Source organism: Phacochoerus africanus, chromosome 7 (assembly GCF_016906955.1).
Source record: "Phacochoerus africanus isolate WHEZ1 chromosome 7, ROS_Pafr_v1, whole genome shotgun sequence".
In the NCBI taxonomy this organism is placed as follows: domain Eukaryota; kingdom Metazoa; phylum Chordata; class Mammalia; order Artiodactyla; family Suidae; genus Phacochoerus; species Phacochoerus africanus.
In genome coordinates this window covers 23,927,005-23,946,051 of record NC_062550.1, presented here as the reverse complement: position 1 = coordinate 23,946,051, position 19,047 = coordinate 23,927,005, and the positions used below count along the sequence as shown (strand labels likewise).

The following is a 19,047-nucleotide window of genomic DNA, read 5'->3' as shown; positions in this document are numbered from 1 at the left end:
TTTTATTCTTTCTTTTTAAAATATAGGCCATACCAGAGAGTATTTGTATGCTGAGGATATGAATCTAGAAAAGTAGAAGAAATTGATGTGTGTGTGTGTGTCTGAGAGAGAGAGGAAGGGAAGAGAGAGGGTTTGGGGGGGTACAGAGAAGAGAGATAATGCTTCTTATACAGGTAAATGCCTTCTTGAGCTAATGAAAGATTGGCTTCAGGAGAAAAAAAATGTATACTGTTAATTATTTGCGAAGTACAATCATATACATGTTACATGGTTTCTCTCATTTAAACCCGACCTTAACCCCATAATGCAGTATTCCTGGGGATCCAGTTTACAGCTTGGGAAACAAGATCAAATAACTTGCCCAAGGTCACGAGGCTCACGGAGAGATAGGACTTGGTCCCAGACAAACTGTTCCAAGGTCCATATGCTTAACCGCTGGGTGTTACTGTGAGACCTCTGTTGTCTAAAAGGAGGGAAAGCAAAGTTGTCTTGATATCCTTCAACCATTTATACCTTTCGACCCTTTAAAGAATTAAATTAAAATAATCATGCATGTAAGCCCTTTGCTGAGGAGAGACATGGAAAAAAAAGGAATAACAGAGGAATTCAGAAAAATTCAGGAGAAGGGCCATTGAATGACTTATTTTCTGGGAGAAATCTGACTTGAGGGATCTGAAGAGATTATGCACCCAGACCATAATCCCATCCTCAGTATATTTGCATTTTCTCAGGTAACACAACTTGAAGCAAAGGAATTTTAGGATTTAGCTTTTGAGTGCAAGTGTTGAAAAACACTCTGTGACCCATACAAGTATAGCTCAGAAGCAGCCAACTCCTGATCCAACAGGAGAAAGCTCAACCAAAATAGGAACTTAAAGTGAGTTGGAAACAGCTGTGAACTGGGAAATCCTAGAATATTGAAAACAATTTCAATAGCAGTAATCTTCAAGAGAAACTTCCCATCAGCTTAGCCTCCCCGTGGTAGATTTCAGTGGACTTGAGGGAATTCCCTCATCAAAACCTGATCATGACGTTACACAAGGAAGTGTGTGTGTGACTGGATTTGTTTGGTGTTGGTAGATGCTGTCTGATTCGGTCATATTTTGATGTTGCTTCTCAGATTGTGTTTCTGTGACTTTTATGTGAAGATTGGGCATGAAGCCAGTGATGAGAAACCATTCAGCCATAAGAACATTTATCATACTTGGTTTGACAGGTGACCCACAACTGGAGATTCTGGCCTTTATCTTTCTGTTGATCGCATATATGTTCAGTGTGATTGGGAATCTGACCATAATTTCTCTGGTCTTGGTGGATTCTCATTTAAAAACAGCTATGTATTTTTTCCTTCAAAATTTCTCTTTCTTAGAAATCTCATTCACAACGGCCTGTGTGCCCACCTATCTGCACATCATATCAAGTGGGGACAAAACCATCACCATCAGTGCCTGCTTCAGCCAAATCTTTTTTTTTGTCCTCTTTGGAGCTACAGAATTTTTCCTCTTGGCAGTGATGTCTTATGACCGCTACGTGGCCATCTGCAAACCCCTGCATTACATGAGCATCATGAACAGCAGAGTCTGTAGGAATCTCATCCTCTGTTGCTGGGTATCTGGCTTATTGATTATCCTACCACCCTTTGGCCTGAGCCTCCGTCTGGAATTCTGTGACACTGTTATTGACCAATTTTTCTGTGATGCTTCTCCAATCCTGAAGAATTCCTGCTCAGATACATGGTTCATAGAGCAGCTGATTGTATTCTCTGGCGTGTTGACTTTGATAGTGACCCTTGTGTGTGTCGTTCTGTCCTACATATACATCATCGGGACGGTCCTAAGATTTCCGTCTGCCCAGCAAAGGAAGAAAGCCTTTCTCACCTGTTCTTCCCACATGATTGTGGTTTCCATGACCTATGGCAGCTGCATCTTTATGTATATCAAACCTTCAGCCAAAGATGAAGTGGCCATTAATAAGGGAGTATCTCTGCTCCCTACATCTGTTGCCCCTTTGTTGAACCCCTTCATTTATACCCTGAGAAATAAACAAGTAAGGCAGTCTTTCTATGACACCTTTAAAAGACTTGCCAATCTTTCAAAGAAATTTTGATTGAAATATATTTCGATCTTCATATTGGGAATTCAAATTAAAACAATAAGCATCAATGTATGGATGGAAACTGAGGCACTGGGGTTGTGCAATCCCCTAATATTGAGGAGCAATAGCGAGTTGAGAAGCAAGTCAGAACCTTTATAGTCCTGGCATCATGCAGGTGGACAGTTCTGTACTTTTCTGAAACTTCTGTCACCTTGTTCCACATCTCAATGCATTCTTTTTAGTTTTCTCAAATACACGTCAGTCATTGGTCTTTTGTATTGAATCTATTCTTTCCATGTTGTGCTTTCCCCTCTTTGTAATACAACCTTTTTCTAAATACTTTCCATTTTCAACAGGATAAAAAACATGGATTCTTAGGAACTGTAAGTTCTCTTCATCTTCAGATGAAGATGCCTCATTAATCCTGCCTCATGATAAATACCTGGTTTTTCAAAAATTATAATAAATAATATTCCTTGCCTCTGCTAATCTGAACTTATTAAACCATATGCCCCCCAACATAACATAAATACAAACATAGCCAAATAGTCTTTAAAGATAATTGGCAGACTTCCTTTTCTGAGCACAGGCAAAATGATGCTGTGCTTTGCTTTTTTTTTTTTTTTTTTTTGTCTTTTTGGCATTTCTTGGGCCGCTCCTGTGGCATATGGAAGTTCCCAGGCTGGGGGTCGAATCAGAGCCATAGCCGCCAGCCTATGCCAGATCCAACTCGGGATCCAAGCCGCATCTGCAACCTATACCACAGCTCCCGACAACACCAGATCTTTAACCCACTGAGCAAAGCCAGGAATTGAACCCACAACCTCACGGTTCCTAGTCAGATTTGTTAACTTCTGAGCCATGACGGGAACTCCAATGATGTCCTTTGCTTTAATTGCACTTTGCAGATATGGCATTTTTAACAAATTGAAGTTTTGTAGCAAACCCTTGTTGTCAAATGATGGTTAGCATTTCTTAGCAGTAAAGTATTTTTAAATTAGGATATGTACATTGATTTTTTTTTAGACACAGTGCTATTGGACACTTCATAGGATTCAGTATTATGTAAGCATAACTTTAATATCCACCAGGACACCGAAAAAATGTTGTGACTCATCTTATTATGATATTCACTTTTATTGTGGTGGTCTGGAACTGAACCTGCAATCTCTCCAAGACATGCCTGTAATTATCTCAAAAACAACAAACAAATATGGGTAAAACACAAAAGCTATTGACTTAGAGACATCAGACTGTGTTTGAAACAAAAGGGAGCAGAGAGGCTAAGATTCTGGAAAGGGCAGACTGTGGAAGGATGAATTGATTGTAAATAGCTCCTTTTGCCCCTGAGGTCATTTTCAGATTCATGACTGTGGGTGGATTAAGGACATTTTGCAAATTCTTTGTACATTCCTGATCAGAAGAAGTAGTTTCTTTTCTCTTCCTTTTAATTTTGACTGGCCCTATGACTTGACTTTGACCATCAGCATGTTGTAGATGTGAAGTCCTGTCACTTCATAGATTAGGTCATTGGAGACATGTGGATTCTGCCTTCTTTTTTGGAACATATGCTCTGTAGGAGTCCAGGAGTTATGTGAGAAGCTTGAATACCCCGAGACTGCCATGCAATGAAGAAGCCCAAGCTAGCCTTGTGGAGAGGTGGTGTAGAGAGAGGTATCTGGTTAGCCGCCATCTCATCCAGCCATGTTAGCTGTAGTGACACATGTCTCAGAAACCTTCTTGGATATCTGCTCAGCTGTGTCTTTACATGCAGTCACCGCTGATTACAACAAAATGAAAGAGCCATTTGAGAACCACTCAGCTGCCCCCATCCACTCTTATAACTACTAGTGATAACATTTTGTCTTATCCACTAAAATATGGGGAGATACATTGCACAGCAACAGATATTCAAAAACAAGGTAGAGGGAAAGTGCTTTGCCTGGTTAGTGGACTACAGGGAGCCAGCAGAACACTCCATGGTCTCCTAAGGCTAGAGAAACCATATTAGCTACTGGAGAAACAAATAAAAAATCTCAAACTGTAGAATTTTGAGATTTTTCCTTTCTGTATGTACAGCACATTCAAAAAAGGTTAACTAAAATCTTAAAAAAAAGACAAGGCTTAGATATAGAAATAATGGATCAAAAATAATTTGAGCCCCAAAGAAAATATATTGCACTTTCAAATAATATAAGAATGATAGTAGTGGACATACATGTAATGATAAGACATGATTGATTAAGAAAGCTAGTTTTCAGTCACACTGTTAAGTGCCTAACTTTTTATATATTATTGCTGATTCTGAAATCAATATTTCATTTTGAGAAAATGAGACTCCTGGAGGTTAGGTAGTTCTATAAGTGATGGATTCATAATCAAATCCACTTTTATATGACTCCAAAGTTGTGTTAATATCAGTACACACATCTTAAATTGCCTCAGAGAAGTGCATTTTTTAAATGAGGTAATTTGAAGGCTGACTTGAGAACAGTCTACATTTACTGAGATCAGCAAAATTTAACTGTTGACAGTATTAAAACTTTCAGAAAAATTTTCTTTGTTTAAAGGTTTAAGAAAAATTACTTGATATAGTACTCTTTACCACTTAAAAAATGGTCAGAAGATCTAAACAGACATTTCTCCAAAGAAAGCAGACAGATGACTCAAAGCACATGAAAATCTGCTCAATATCATTAATCAAAACTACAATGAGGTATTACCTCATACCAGTCAGAATGGCCATTATCAAAAAGTCTACAAACAATAAACCTTGGAGAGGGCGAAGAGAAAAGGAAACCCTCCTACTCTCTTGGTGTGGATGTACATTGATTCAACCACTATGGAGAACAGTATGGAAGTTCTCTAAAAACCTAAATATAGAATGACCATATGATCCAGCCATTGAACCCCTGGGCATATATCTGGAGAAAACCATAATTCAAAAATATACATGCACCACCTGGGCTGTGGGATGGAAATCCTGTGAAATCAGATTGTTATGATCATTATACAACTACAGATGTGATAAATTCATTTGAGTCATAAAAAAGGAAAAAAAACACAATAGGGCCTAAGAAGAGATGTGAGAGATGTAAGAAGAGCTGTGAGACGAAACAGAGATTCTAGATACAGATCCATACATATGACTTCAACTGATCTATTTAACAAAGTTGCCAGGGTAATTCTATGGGAAAAGCATAACTTTCCAATAAAAAATACTGGAGCAATTGGACATCCATATGCAAAAAATAAATAAATAAATGTCAACCACAAAAAAAAATATATATGTATACATGCACCCCAATGTTCATTGCAGCACTAAATAGCTAAGACATGGAAGGAACCTAACTGTCCATCAACACAGCAATGGATAAAGAAAATGGGGAGAGAGGACAAGATGGCGGAGGAGTAGGGGGACACACTCGCCCTCTCCCACAAACACAACAAAAAAAAGCACATCTACAGAATAAATGACTCGCACAGAACAGCAACAAGTCGCTGGCAGAAGAACCTACACTCCAATAACGGCAAGAAGTTTGTGACATTACGGGGCAGAACGGGAGAAAAGAGGAGAGTGAGAGAAGGTGAATCCGAGCGGTGCGGGCGCTCCCGAAAGGGAACTGCGGAAGAGAAAGGGATCCTGCACCCTGGAAAGTCACCTACACAGGGGAAAGATCAAATGAACCGGAGGAATCTCGGGATGCAGAGAAGAGTGTAGCAGTAAGCTGGAGTACGGAAAAGCCGATCAAGAACCGAACGGACCATCTGAACTACAGGCACAGTCACCAAAAATTGAGACACCTGGGTGGGGGCTGGGCACCGAATCCTCGGCTCCAGAGGTTAGTCCCCGAGAAAGGGCCTGGGGGACGCCTGGGTGGGGGCTGGGCACCGAGACCTCGGCTCCAGAGGTTAGTCCCCGAGAAAGGGCCGGGGGACGCCTGGGTGGGGGATGGGCACCGAGACCTAGGCTCCAGAGGTTAGTCCCCGGGCTGGGGGGGCGGGGTGGAGCGGAAACTGCTTGGGAGGTCTAGAAACCATTTGACGGGGCAGAGACTGCCTGGGAGACTAGAAAACAAAGCTGTCGCAGAGGAAGGGAGCAATACTCTAGGGGCGGGGAAGTGGAAAGCCGCATCAGAGGGAACCTGGGAGAAGAGCCTGGTCTGCGCCCGTGCTGGGGAGGGGAGAGAAGAAGGGGTGGGTCCCCATAGAATACCCCCCACGCCACAGCAAGCTTACAGGCCCACTAGCTAGCTGAAAGCTGTGCTTCCCAGTGCATCCCCTCCCCCCACCCCCGCCACCCGCTAGGCTCTCGCCGGACTTGGGGCTGCCTGCCATCCAGGAGGGCTGGCCTCAACAATTGCCTGAAGCCTACCACCACAGGGGTTGTCCCTGCACAGGCCTGCTTGCCCTTTGGAGGGGCTACACTTCCGCAGAGTAGCACCAAACACCACCAGCCCCCGAGAAAAGGCCTGCAGCCCAGAAAAGCTAGAACAAGCCTAGCCAGGCAGTGAATAGATCTGCCTAATTCGCGGACGGTTTTTCTGAGTCCGGATGCCCTGGGGAGGAGCCTCTTTGGTTTCCAACAGCCCTGCTACCCGCCCTAGCCCGCAGGGGGTGCCCTAGTGGATCAGCTGCATAGGACTGCCAGCTCCAGGCAGGACCCCCTACAGGCCAGAAAAGCTGCAACAAGCCTGGCCAAGTCGGGAAAAGATCTCAGTCGGTTTTTCTGAGTCGGGCTGCCCCGGGGAGGAGCCTCTTCAGTTTCCAACAACCCTGCTACCCGCCCAAGCCCCTAGGGGGTGCCCCACTCCCGCGGAATAGCTGCTCAGCACCACCAGCCCCCTAGAAGAGCCCCTGCAGCCCAGAAAAGCTGCAACAAGCTTGGCCAGACTGTGAAAAGATCTGCCTACATTCTCAGGCCATCCTTCTGAGTTCGGCTGCCCTAGGGAAGAGCCTCTTAGGTTCTCAGTGACCCAGATAGCTGCTCCAGCCCCCAGGGGGTGCTGCACTCCTGAGGAACAGCTGCCCAACACCGCAAACCCCCTGCAAGAACCCCACAGCCCAAAAACACCAGAGCAAGCTCTGCATGACCAAGTGTAATCTGCTACCATCGTGGTGTGGACCTCCCACTCCTGTCTGCCCTCAGGAAGTCCTTCTTTGCTTCAAAGAAACACTGTTAGCCCCATCGACACTCCAGAAAAGCCACACTGCCTCAAAAAAGATTGACCAACAACGCCAGCCCTCAGGAAATATTCCACGGCAGTGACAAGGCAAACACTGCCCGGTAACAGAGAGTACAACTCCCTCAGGAGAAAGAAAACAACAAGCAAGATGAAGAAGCTGAGAAACCACTCCCAGTCAAACCAACAGGAGAACTCACCTAAAACAGTCAACAATGAAACAGATCTCTGCAGCCGGACAGACCTGGAGTTCAAAAGAGAAATAGTGAAGATACTGAAGGAATTAAGAGAAGATATGAACAGTAATGCAGATACCCTCAGAAAGGAACTAGAACATATAAGGAGGAGCCAAGAAAAACTAGAACATTCACTTGCAGAGATGCAAACTGAACTAAGGGCAGTAAAAACCAGAATGAATAATGCAGAAGAACGAATCAGTGATATGGAAGATAGAATAATGGAAATCACTCAATCCGGTCAACAGACAGAAAACCGAATCCAAAAACTGGAAAGCAATATAAGAGACCTATGGGATAATATAAAGCGGGCCAATCTACGCATAAGAGGAATTCCAGAAGGAGTAGAAAAAGATAAGGGGATGGAAAATATATTTGAAGAAATTATCGCTGGAAACTTCCCAAATCTAAAGGATGCTGGGTTCAAGATACAAGAAGCACAGAGGGCCCCAAACAAACTGAACCCAAACAGACCCACAGCAAGACACATCATCATAAAAATGGCAAAAGTTAGTGATAAAGAGAGGATCCTAAAGGCAGCAAGAGAAAAACAGAATGTTACCTACAAGGGAACCCCCATAAGAATATCAGCTGACTTCTCTACAGAAACACTACAGGCCAGGAGGGAATGGCAAGACATATTTAAAGGGCTCAAAGGAAAAAATATGCAACCTAGAATACTCCATCTAGCAAGAATATCATTTCAAATAGAAGGGGAAATAATAATTTTTTCCAACAAACAAAAGCTTAAAGAATACTGCAACACAAAACCCAGGTTAAAGGAAATATTGAAAGGGCTTCTCTAAACCAAAAAGAAAGGAAGGAAAGGGAAGAAAAAAGAAAAGGAAAAAAAAAAGAAGAAGAAGAGGAAGAGCTAGGACTGAGGAAACCGCAATCAGAGAGCAGTCACTCAACTAAGCCAGCATACAGATTTAATCATGAACAGGCCTCAAACAAAATAAAATTAAAAAGAAAAAAATAAAAAAGAGTCATCAAAACCATAACATGTGGGCAAGGGATGTTAGGAAGTAAATAACCCTTTTTGTTTGTTAGTTTGTATGTTTCTCTTCTTAATTTTAATATAGTAAGGAAGTGTTTGAACTTACAGGACCATCAGGCTAAAACACACAATTATGGGAAGGGGTTAGCATACTTAAAAAACAGGGCAACCACAAGCCAAACCCAAATATTGCATTGGCAAAAAATGAAAAAAAAAAAATACACTCAAGCAGATAATAACAGGAGACCATCCAACCAAAAAAAAAAAAAAAGAAAGGAAGAATGGAGAACCATAGAATCAACTGGAACACGAGGTTCAAATGGCAATAAATAATCATCTGTCAATTATCACCTTAAATGTCCATGGACTGAACGCCCCAATCAAAAGACACACAGTGGCTGAGTGGATAAAAAGGCAAAAACCTTCAATATGCTGCCTACAAGAAACTCACCTTAGGACAAAAGATACATATAGATTGAAAGTGAAAGGGTGGGGAAAAATTCTTCATGCCAATAGACATGACAGAAAAGCAGGAGTCGCAACGCTCATATCAGACAAAATAGACTTTAAAACAAAAGACATAAAGAAAGACAAAGAAGGACACTACTTAATGATTAAGGGATCCATCCAAGGAGAGGATGTTCCCATCGTCAACATATATGCCCCCAATACAGGAGCACCCAGATACATACAACAAATATGAACAGACATAAAGGGAGATATTGATGAGAATACAATCATAGTAGGAGGCCTTAATACCCCCCTCACATCAATGGACAGATCGTCTAGACAGAAAACCAGTAAAGCAACAGAGATTCTAAAGGAAACAATAGAAAAGTTAGACTTAACTGATCTCTTCAGGACACTACCTCCAAAAAAAGCAGAATACACATTCTTCTCAAATGCTCATGGAACATTCTCAAGAATCGACCACATAGTGGGACACAAAGCTAACCTCAATAAATTTAGGAGCATAGAAATTATCTCAAGTATCTTCTCTGACCACAATGCCATGAAATTAGAAATCAACCCTGGGAAAAGGAAAGAGAAAAAACCTACTGCATGGAGACTAAACAACATGCTACTCAAAAACCAATGGGTCAATGAGGAAATCAAGAAGGAAATGAAAACGACCTTGAAACAAATGATAATGAAGGCACAACCGCTCAAAATCTATGGGATGCTGCAAAAGCAGTGCTCAGAGGGAAATTTATAGCAATACAGGCCTTTCTCAAAACAGAAGAAAGATCCCAAATGGACAACTTAACCCTCCACCTAAATGAATTAGAAAACGAAGAACAAAAAAGTCCTAAAGTCAGCAGAAGGAAGGAAATTATAAAGATCAAAGAAGAAATCAATAACATAGAGACTCAAAAAACAAGAGAGAAAATTAATAAAACCAAGAGCTGGTTCTTTGAAAAGCTGAACAAAATTGACAAACCCCTGGCCAGACTCACTAAAAAGAGGAGAGAGAGAACCCAAATAACCAAAATTATAAATGAAAAAGGAGAAATCACAACGGATACAGAATACAAAAAACCATAAGAGAATGCTATGAACAACTATACGGCAACAAGTTTGGCAATCTGGAAGAAATGGACAGTTTTCTAGAATCTTCCAGCCTGCCAAAACTGAATCACGTAGAAACAGACCAACTGAACAGACCGATCCCTAGAAATGAAATTGAAGAGGTCATAAAATCACTCCCTACAAATAAAAGTCCAGGACCAGATGGCTTCACAGGTGAATTCTATCAAACATAGAAAGAGGAATTGGTGCCCATCCTCCTGAAACTCTTTCAAAAGGTTGAAGAAGAAGGAATACTCCAAAGACATTCTATGATGCCACCATCACCCTCATTCCAAAACCAGACAGAGATACCACCAAAAAAGAAAACTATCGCCCAATATCATTGATGAATATAGATGCAAAAATGCTCAACAAAATCTTAGCCAACCGAATCCAACAACATACCAAAAAAATTATACACCATGACCAGGCTGGGTTCACCCCAGGTTCACAAGGATGGTTCAACATACGCAAATCAATCAGCATCATACACCACATTAACAAAAAAAAAGTCAAAAATCATATGATCATCTCAATAGACACAGAAAAAGCATTTGACAAAGTCCAACATCCATTCATGATCAAGACCCTCGCCAAAGTGGGTATAGAGGGAACATTCCTGAATATAATCAAAGCCACTTATGAGAAACCCACAGCAAATATAATAATACTCAATGGGGAAAAACTGAAAGCCTTCTCACTCAAATCTGGAACAAGACAGGGATGCCCACTCTCACCACGGCTCTTCAACATAGTTTTGGAAGTCCTAGCCACAGCGATTAGACAAACCAAAGAAATAAAAGGCATCCATATAGGAAGAGAAGAGATCAAACGGTCACTGTATGCGGATGACATGATACTATACATAGAAAACCCTAAGGACTCAACCCCAAAACTACTTGAACTGATTGATAAATGCAGCAAAGTAGCACGATATAAGATTAACATTCAGAAGTCAGTTGCATTTCTGTATACCAGCAATGAACTATTAGAAAAGGAATACAAAAATACCATACCTTTTAAAATTGCACCTCACAAAATCAAATACCTCCGAATACACCTGACCAAGGAGGTAAAGGACCTATATGCCGAGAAACTTTAATCAAAGAAATCAAAGAAGATGTAAAGAAATGGAAAGATATTCCATGTTCCTGGATTGGGAAAATCAATATTGTAAAAATGGCCATACTACCCAAAGCAATCTACAGATTCAATGCAATCCCTATCAAATTACCCATGATATTTTTCACAGAACTAGAACAAACAATCCAAACATTTATATGGAACCACAAAAGACCCAGAATCGCCAAAGCAATCCTGAGAAACAAAAACCAAGCAGGAGGCATAACTCTCCCAGACTTCAAGCAATACTACAAAGCCACAGTCATCAAAACAGTGTGGTACTGGTATCAAAACAGACAGACAGACCAATGGAACAGAATAGAGAATCCGGAAATAAACCCTGACACCTATGGTCAATTAATCTTTGACAAGGGAGACAAGAACACAAAATGGGAAAAAGAAAGTCTATTGAGCAAGCATTGCTGGGAAACCTGGACAGCTGCATGCAAAGCAATGAAACTAGAACACACCCTCACACCATGCACAAAAATAAACTCAAAATGGCTGAAAGACTTAAATATACGACAGGACACCATCAAACTCCTAGAAGAAAACATAGGCAAAACACTCTCTGACATCAACCTCATGAATATTTTCTCAGGTCAGTCTCCCAAAGCAATAGAAATGAGAGCAACAATAAACCCATGGGACCTCATCAAACTGAAAAGCTTTTGCACAGCAAAGGAAACCCAAAAGAAAACAAAAAGACAACTTACAGAATGGGAGAAAATAGTTTCAAATGATGCAACCGACAAGGGCTTAATCCCTAGAATATACAAACAACTTATACAACTCAACAGCAAAAAAGCCAATCAATCAATGGAAAAATGGGGAAAAGACCTGAATAGACATTTCTCCAAAGAAGATATACAGATGGCCAGCAAACACATGAAAAAATGCTCAACATCGCTGGTTATAAGAGAAATGCAAATCAAAACTACCATGAGATACCACCTCACACCAGTCAGAATGGCCATCATTAATAAATCCACAAATAACAAGTGCTGGAGGGGCTGTGGAGACAAGGGAACCCTCCTACACTGCTGGTGGGAATGTAAACTGGTACAGCCACTATGGAGAACAGTTTGGAGATACCTTAGAAATCTACACATAGAACTTCCATATGACCCCACAATCCCACTCTTGGGCATCTATCCGGACAAAACTCTACCTAAAAGAGACACGTGCACCCGCATATTCATTGCAGCACTATTCACAATAGCCAAGACATGGAAACAACCCAAATGTCCATCGACAGATGATTGGATTCGGAGGAAGTGGTATATATACACAATGGAATACTACTCAGCCATAAAAAGAATGACATAATGCCATTTGCAGCAACATGGATGGAACTAGAGAATCTCATCCTGAGTGAAATGAGCCAGAAAGACAAAGACAAATACCATATGATATCACTTATAACTGGAATCTAATATCCAGCACAAATGAACATCTCCTCAGAAAAGAAAATCATGGACTTGGAGAAGAGACTTGTGGCTGCCTGATGGGAGGGGGAGGGAGTGGGAGGGATCGTGAGCTTGGGCTTATCAGATACAACTTAGAATAGATTTACAAGGAGATCCTGCTGAATAGCATTGAGAACTTTGTCTAGATACTCATGTTGCAACAGAAGAAAGGGTGGGGGAAAAATATAATGTATACGTGTAAGGATAACCTGACTCCCTTGCTGTACAGTGGGAAAATAAAAAAAAAAAGAAAATATACGTATAAACAATGGAATATTACTCAGTCATTAAAAACATTAAAATCATGCCATTTGCAGCAAACTGGATGGACCAAGAGATTATCATACTAAGTGAAGTAAGTCAGACAGAGAAAGACAATATCACATGAGATTACTAATGTGTAGAATCCAATCCAAAATGATACAAAAGAACTTACAAATAGAAATGGACTCAAGGAGTTTTAAAACAAACTTATGGTTATCAAAGGGGAAATGTTGGGAGGAGGGGTGTTGAATAAATTAGGAGGTTGGGATTGACATATACACAATACTATATGTAAAATAATGAGGTAACAGGGACCTAACGTGTGGCACAAGGAAATCTGCTTAAAACTATGTAATAGCCTATATGGGAAAAGAATCCGAAGAGGAATGTATATAGGTATATTTATAACTGAATTACCTTGCTGTATACCTGAAACTAACACAACTTTGTAATTCAACTATACTCTAATAAAATTTAAAAAATGGATGTTGGATTTTGTCAAATGCATTTTCTGCATCTATTGATATGATAATGTGGTTTTTGACTTTTTGTTGTTAATGTGGTGTATGACATTGATTTGCATATGTTGAACCATCCTTGTGAACTTGGGACGGATCCCACTTGTTCATGGTGTATGATCTTTTTTTATATGTTGCTAGATTCAGTTGCCTAAAATATTGTTGAGAATTTTTGCATATATATTCATCAAAGTTATTGGCCTATCCTTTTCTTTTTCAGTGGTAACTTTGGTTTTGTTATTAAGGTGATGGTGGCTTCATAGAGTGTCTTTGGGAGTGTTCTTTTTTCAACCTTTTGGAAAAGTTTAAGAAGGATGGGCATAAGTTCTTCTTTGTGTGGTATAATTCACCTGTGAAGCCATCTGGTCCTGGACTTTTATTTGTAGGGAGTGTTTTTATTACATACTCAATTTCATTTCTAGTGATTAGTCTATTCAATTGATCTATTTCTTCTTAATTCAGTTTTGGCGGGCTGTATGTCTATAGAAAGTTGTCCATTTCTTCTAGGTTGTCAAATTTGATGGCATATAATTGTCCATAGTATTCCCTTATGGTTTTTTTGTATTTCTGCTCTATCCATTGAGATTTCTCCTTTTTTCGTCTCTCTATACTGAAAATGAAATATTAGAAAAGGCATATAAAAATACAATACCTTTAAAAATTACACCCCAAAAATTAAATACCTGGGAATAAACCTGACCAAGTAGGTGAAAGACTTCTATCCTGAGAATAATAAAACATTAATGAAGGAAATTAGAGAGGATTCAAAGAAATGGCAAGATATTCTATGCTCCTGGATTGGGAGAATTAATATCATAAAAATGGCCATAAGCAATCTACAGATTCACAGTGATCCCTATCAAATTACCCATGACATTTTTCATAAAACTAGAACAAACAATCAAAAAATTTATATGGAACCATAAAAAACCCAGAATTGCCAAAGCAATCCTGAGAAAAAAAAAACTAAGCAGGAGGCATAATTCTCCCAGACTTCAGGCAATATTACAAAGCTACAGTAATATAGACAGTGTGGTACTTGTACAAAACCAGACATACAGACCAATGGAACGGAATAGAGAACCCAGAAATAAACCCAGACCCCTATGGTCAATTAATCTTAGACGAAAGAGCAAGAACAAAATAATGGGAAGAAGACAGTCTCTTCAGCAAGTGGTGATGTGTAAACTGAACAGCTGTGTGTAATCAGTGAAACTAGAACACAGAACACACCCTCACACCGTGAACAAAAATAAACTCAAAATGGCTTAAGGACTTAAACACAAGACAAGACACCATGAAACTCCTAGAGGAGAACATAGGAAAACATTCTCTGACAGCAACCATACAAATATTTTCTTAGGTTGTTCTCCCAAAGCAACAGAAATAAAAACAAAAATAAACCAATGGGACCTAATCAAATTTACAAGCTTTTGAACAGCAAAGGAAACCATAAAAAGAAAAAAGACAACCTATAGAATGGGAGAAAATAGTTTCAAATGATGCAACTGACAAGGGCTTGATCTCCAAAATATACAAACAACACATACAACTCAACAGCAAAAACAACAACAACAACAGCAACAACAAACAACCCATTTGAAAAATGGGCAGAAGATCTAAATAGACATTTCTCCAAAGAAGACATACAATTGGCCAACAGGCACATGGAAAAATGCTCAAGATTACTAATTATTAGAGAAATGCAAAACAAAACTACAATGAGGGACCATCTCACACTGGTCAGAATGGCCATCATTAGTAAGTCTACAAATAACAAATGCTGGAGAAGGTGTGGAGAGAAGGGAACCCTCTTACATTGTAGATGGGAATGTAAATTGGTACAATCACTATGGAAAACAGTATGGAGGTACTTCAGAAAACTAAATATAGAACCACCATATGATCCAGCAATCCCACTCCTGGGCATGTACTCAAAGTATTTATTGAAAAACATACATTCAGGAGTTCCCGTCATGACACAGCGGAAATGAATCTCACTAGGAACCATGAGGTTGTGGGTTCAGTCCCCTGCCTCACTCAGTGGGTTAAGGATGCGGTATTGCCATGAGCTGTGGTGTAGGTTGCAGATGCAGCTCGGATCTGGCCTTGCTGTGGCTGTGGTGTAGGCCAGCATCTATAGCTGCAATTTGACCCCTAGCCTGGGAACCTCCATATGCTGTGGGAGCGGCCCTAAAAAGCAAAGCAAAAAAAAAAAAGGGAAAAGTATGCACGCACCCCTACATTCATTGCAGCACTATTCACAATAGCCAAGCCATGGAAACAACATAAATGTCCATCAACAGATGACTTGATTCAGAAGATGTGGTGTCTATACACAATGGAATACTACTCAGCTATAAGAAAGAACAATATAATGCCATTTGCAGCAACATGGATGGAACCAGACTTTCATACTAAGTGAAGTAAGTCAGAAGGAGAAAGACAAATACAATATGGTATCACATATCTGGAATCTAATACATGGCACAAATGAACCTATCTACAGAAAAGGAACAAATTCACTGACATGGAGAACAGACTTGTGGTTGCCGAGGGGGAGGGAGTGGGATGGACTGGAAATTTAGGGTTAATATATATGCAAACTACTGCATTTGGAATGGGTGAGCAACTAGACTGCTGTATAGCCCAAGGAGCTATATCTGATCACTTGTGATAGAACATGATGGAGGAAAATGTGAAAAAAAGAATGCATATATATGTATAACTGGGTTACTTTGCTGCACAGCAGAAATTGACAGAACATTGTAAATAAAGTATAACAAAAGTAAAAAAATAAAATTTATAGGGTGAGTGGGGAGTGCGGGTTGGAGCTCAACATTCAGGGCGCGACGTAGGGGAGGCTGGTGGCGCCCACTGCCATGGTCTTGCCCCCATGCCTAGGGGTAGTGGGTACTGAGCCAGCTGTGCGAGGTGTAGTGGGGATGACCCTGCATACCCAGGGAAAGCCCGCTGTGCGAGCCCTGCCGGCCTGCCCTCCCAGGGGTGGAGGGTCGGTCTTTTCAACTCAACCAGAACATAGAATTTAAGCCTTCGCTCAGAAGCATATGGTAGAACTAAAGCCTATGACAACTAAGGGTCACCTGACATTGTGATTGGCTAATAATCCCAGGACAAAATTACTACTCAAGCTTAAGACCGCTACAAAGATGTTTGATATAAAAGCTTGGGCTGAGTATATTGTAGAATGGCCTGCAATGGGCCCACATGGCTTCCTTACAACAGTTATTTTGGCTCTTACTCCACTGTTTTCAGCAAGTGCTGTACTGTCCTGGAAATTGGCCAGGGTGATCGAGGCCAGGGAAAAGGAGCAAAAGAACAAACAAAAACGTCAAGAAAATATTGCAAAAGCTAAACAACTAAAAAAAAGTTTGAAGGAATGAACAGGCTCTGCAACTAGAGGAAAATCGTTTGGAAAATTATGCAGCTTTGGAAGGCACCAAGGTTTCTTTTCTGGACCTAGTGACAGTATTATTTAGTGAAGGAAGTCTGAGCATATGGAAGAATCATGTTAGTTCTCACCTGTACTATAGCAACTTTTAGGCTTTGGTGTGGAAGTCTCTAGACAGTTATTGTAAATTGGCATTTATGCTACAAATTCTTTTTAGTCATTTGCCTTTTTGCAGCCTAAGTACTAAAATGAAAACATCCTGTAGAGAAAAATGATTTTAGAATGTGAACTCTATTCAAATAATGACTTAAAATGGGGTCTTGTTCTGGACAAAGGAAGTTAAAAATGTAAAAATGAGAATTGTCCTAAGATGACAGGTGTGCTTTAGGTGAAAAGAGATATAGTATATTACTTATATCTTTTATCATAATTGTTTATTTCTTGGAATAGAATCATTTCTGGCTTTCTGAGAGCAAAATAATATTCAATGAGTATTTCTATTTTCTTCATTTTTCTCATTTTGGCTTTTGAGATACTGGTAATTATTAAACTTTCTGCATTTTTTAAATCTAATTTTATACAGAATTCTCTTATTATCTTAACTATGTAGAATAACACTTACTGGATATAACAATTTTTGTACTTATGAACACTTCCATTTTCTTAAAAGTGACTTGTCGAGTCAAGTAACACTGTGATTTAAAGCTTGCAGTAAAAGGCCAAACTTTGTAGTACCTCAGAACCAGCTTATTCTCACTTGTGCTAAGTAGGAATGTGAAGTAGTTAAAATGTCTGATCAGGAGTTCCTGTCCTGGCTCAGCAGTTAATGAACCTGACTAGCATCCATGAGGATGTGGGTTTGATCCCTGGCCTCACTCAGTGGGTTAAGGATGCGGCATTGAGGTGAGCTGTGGTATAGGTCGCAGATGTGCTTGGAAGCAGCATTGCTGTGGCTGCAGCTCTGATTGGACCCCTAGCCTGGGAACCTCCATATGCCGCAGGAGTGGCTCTAAAAAGACAAAGAACAACGCCCCCCCCCCAAAATAAAATGTCTGATCAGATAATTTGCTGATTATATAGATACCATGTTTGTTTTTATTTCCATTCTTTGTTTCAATTCACATGGTAGTGATACCCTATACTTTTTGGTCAAACAGGTTCATGGTGGAAATTAATATTTCAAATTCCTTATAAGGAATTTTTAAAGAATAACAGTTAAGTCATATTTAACAAGTGGTAAAGAAGGACTTATTTAACATTTGGAAATTTTTCAGCATAGTAGTTATTGGGTAGAAAATGTAAATTATGTCAAAATGAGAAGGAGCTAAAGGCTATTTCCTTTAATTAGGTAGTATAACTGGAACTTTTTAACATGGCCTTTATAAATGCATGGATAATAATTTCATTAGCTGCTGGTAATTAATAGCTCATTAATGTTTTCCTCACCTCTGATAATGAATTTCACATAATAGAGAATTGTCCAATAGCTTTAATTTAAAAATGAAACTAGATATTGAAATGTTTGATGCTTTTTTATAAAAAAATACAATTTATAAAAGACATAGTCTATTTAAGAATTTTTTTTTTAACCTTATCGAGGTATCGCTGACAAAGAAAATTTCAAGCCATTTAAAGTGTACATCACGATGATTTGATATCCATGAATATTGTGAAAGCACTCCTCCCATCTAGTTAATTAACACATCTATGAACTCACATTTATTTATTTATTCTTTTGTTAAGGACAATTAAGTCCTTTTGTCAGCCATTTTCAGTTATACAGTATTATCAACTATAGTCACCATGTTATAAATTATATTATCAGAACTTATTCATCTTACAGTTGATTGTTATTTATTGTTTTTTCAATAATAGCTATCATAACAGGCTTGGGGTGAGGGTGATATTTCATTGCGGTTTTGATTTGCATTTCTCTGATGATTAGTGATATTGAACACATTTTCATGTGCCTCTTGGCCATCTGTATGTCTTCTTTGGAAAATGTCTATTCAGATCCTCTGCCCATTTTTTTTTTTTGTCTTTTTGCTATTTCTTGGGCCGCTCCCGCGGCGTATGGAGATTCCCAGGCTAGGAGTCCAATCGGAGCTGTAGCCTCCGGCCTACACCAGAGCCACAGCAGCACGGGATCTGAGCTGCGTCTGCAACCTACACCACAGCTC

General features: G+C 39.9%; 2 protein-coding genes across 2 annotated transcripts; both read left to right on the top strand.

The window, feature by feature from the left end:
* Positions 1–1,167: 1,167 nt before the first annotated feature.
* On the top strand, positions 1,168–2,106 carry LOC125130366 (olfactory receptor 6C2-like). Its single transcript, XM_047785735.1, has one exon. The coding sequence runs from the start codon at positions 1,168–1,170 to the stop codon at positions 2,104–2,106; it is 939 nt and encodes a 312-aa protein (XP_047641691.1).
* Positions 2,107–16,625: 14,519 nt separating this feature from the next.
* On the top strand, positions 16,626–16,859 carry LOC125130365 (small integral membrane protein 15-like). The gene has a single exon (XM_047785734.1). It carries the CDS (start codon positions 16,626–16,628, stop codon positions 16,857–16,859), a length of 234 nt encoding a protein of 77 aa, XP_047641690.1.
* The last annotated feature ends 2,188 nt before the right edge of the window (positions 16,860–19,047 follow it).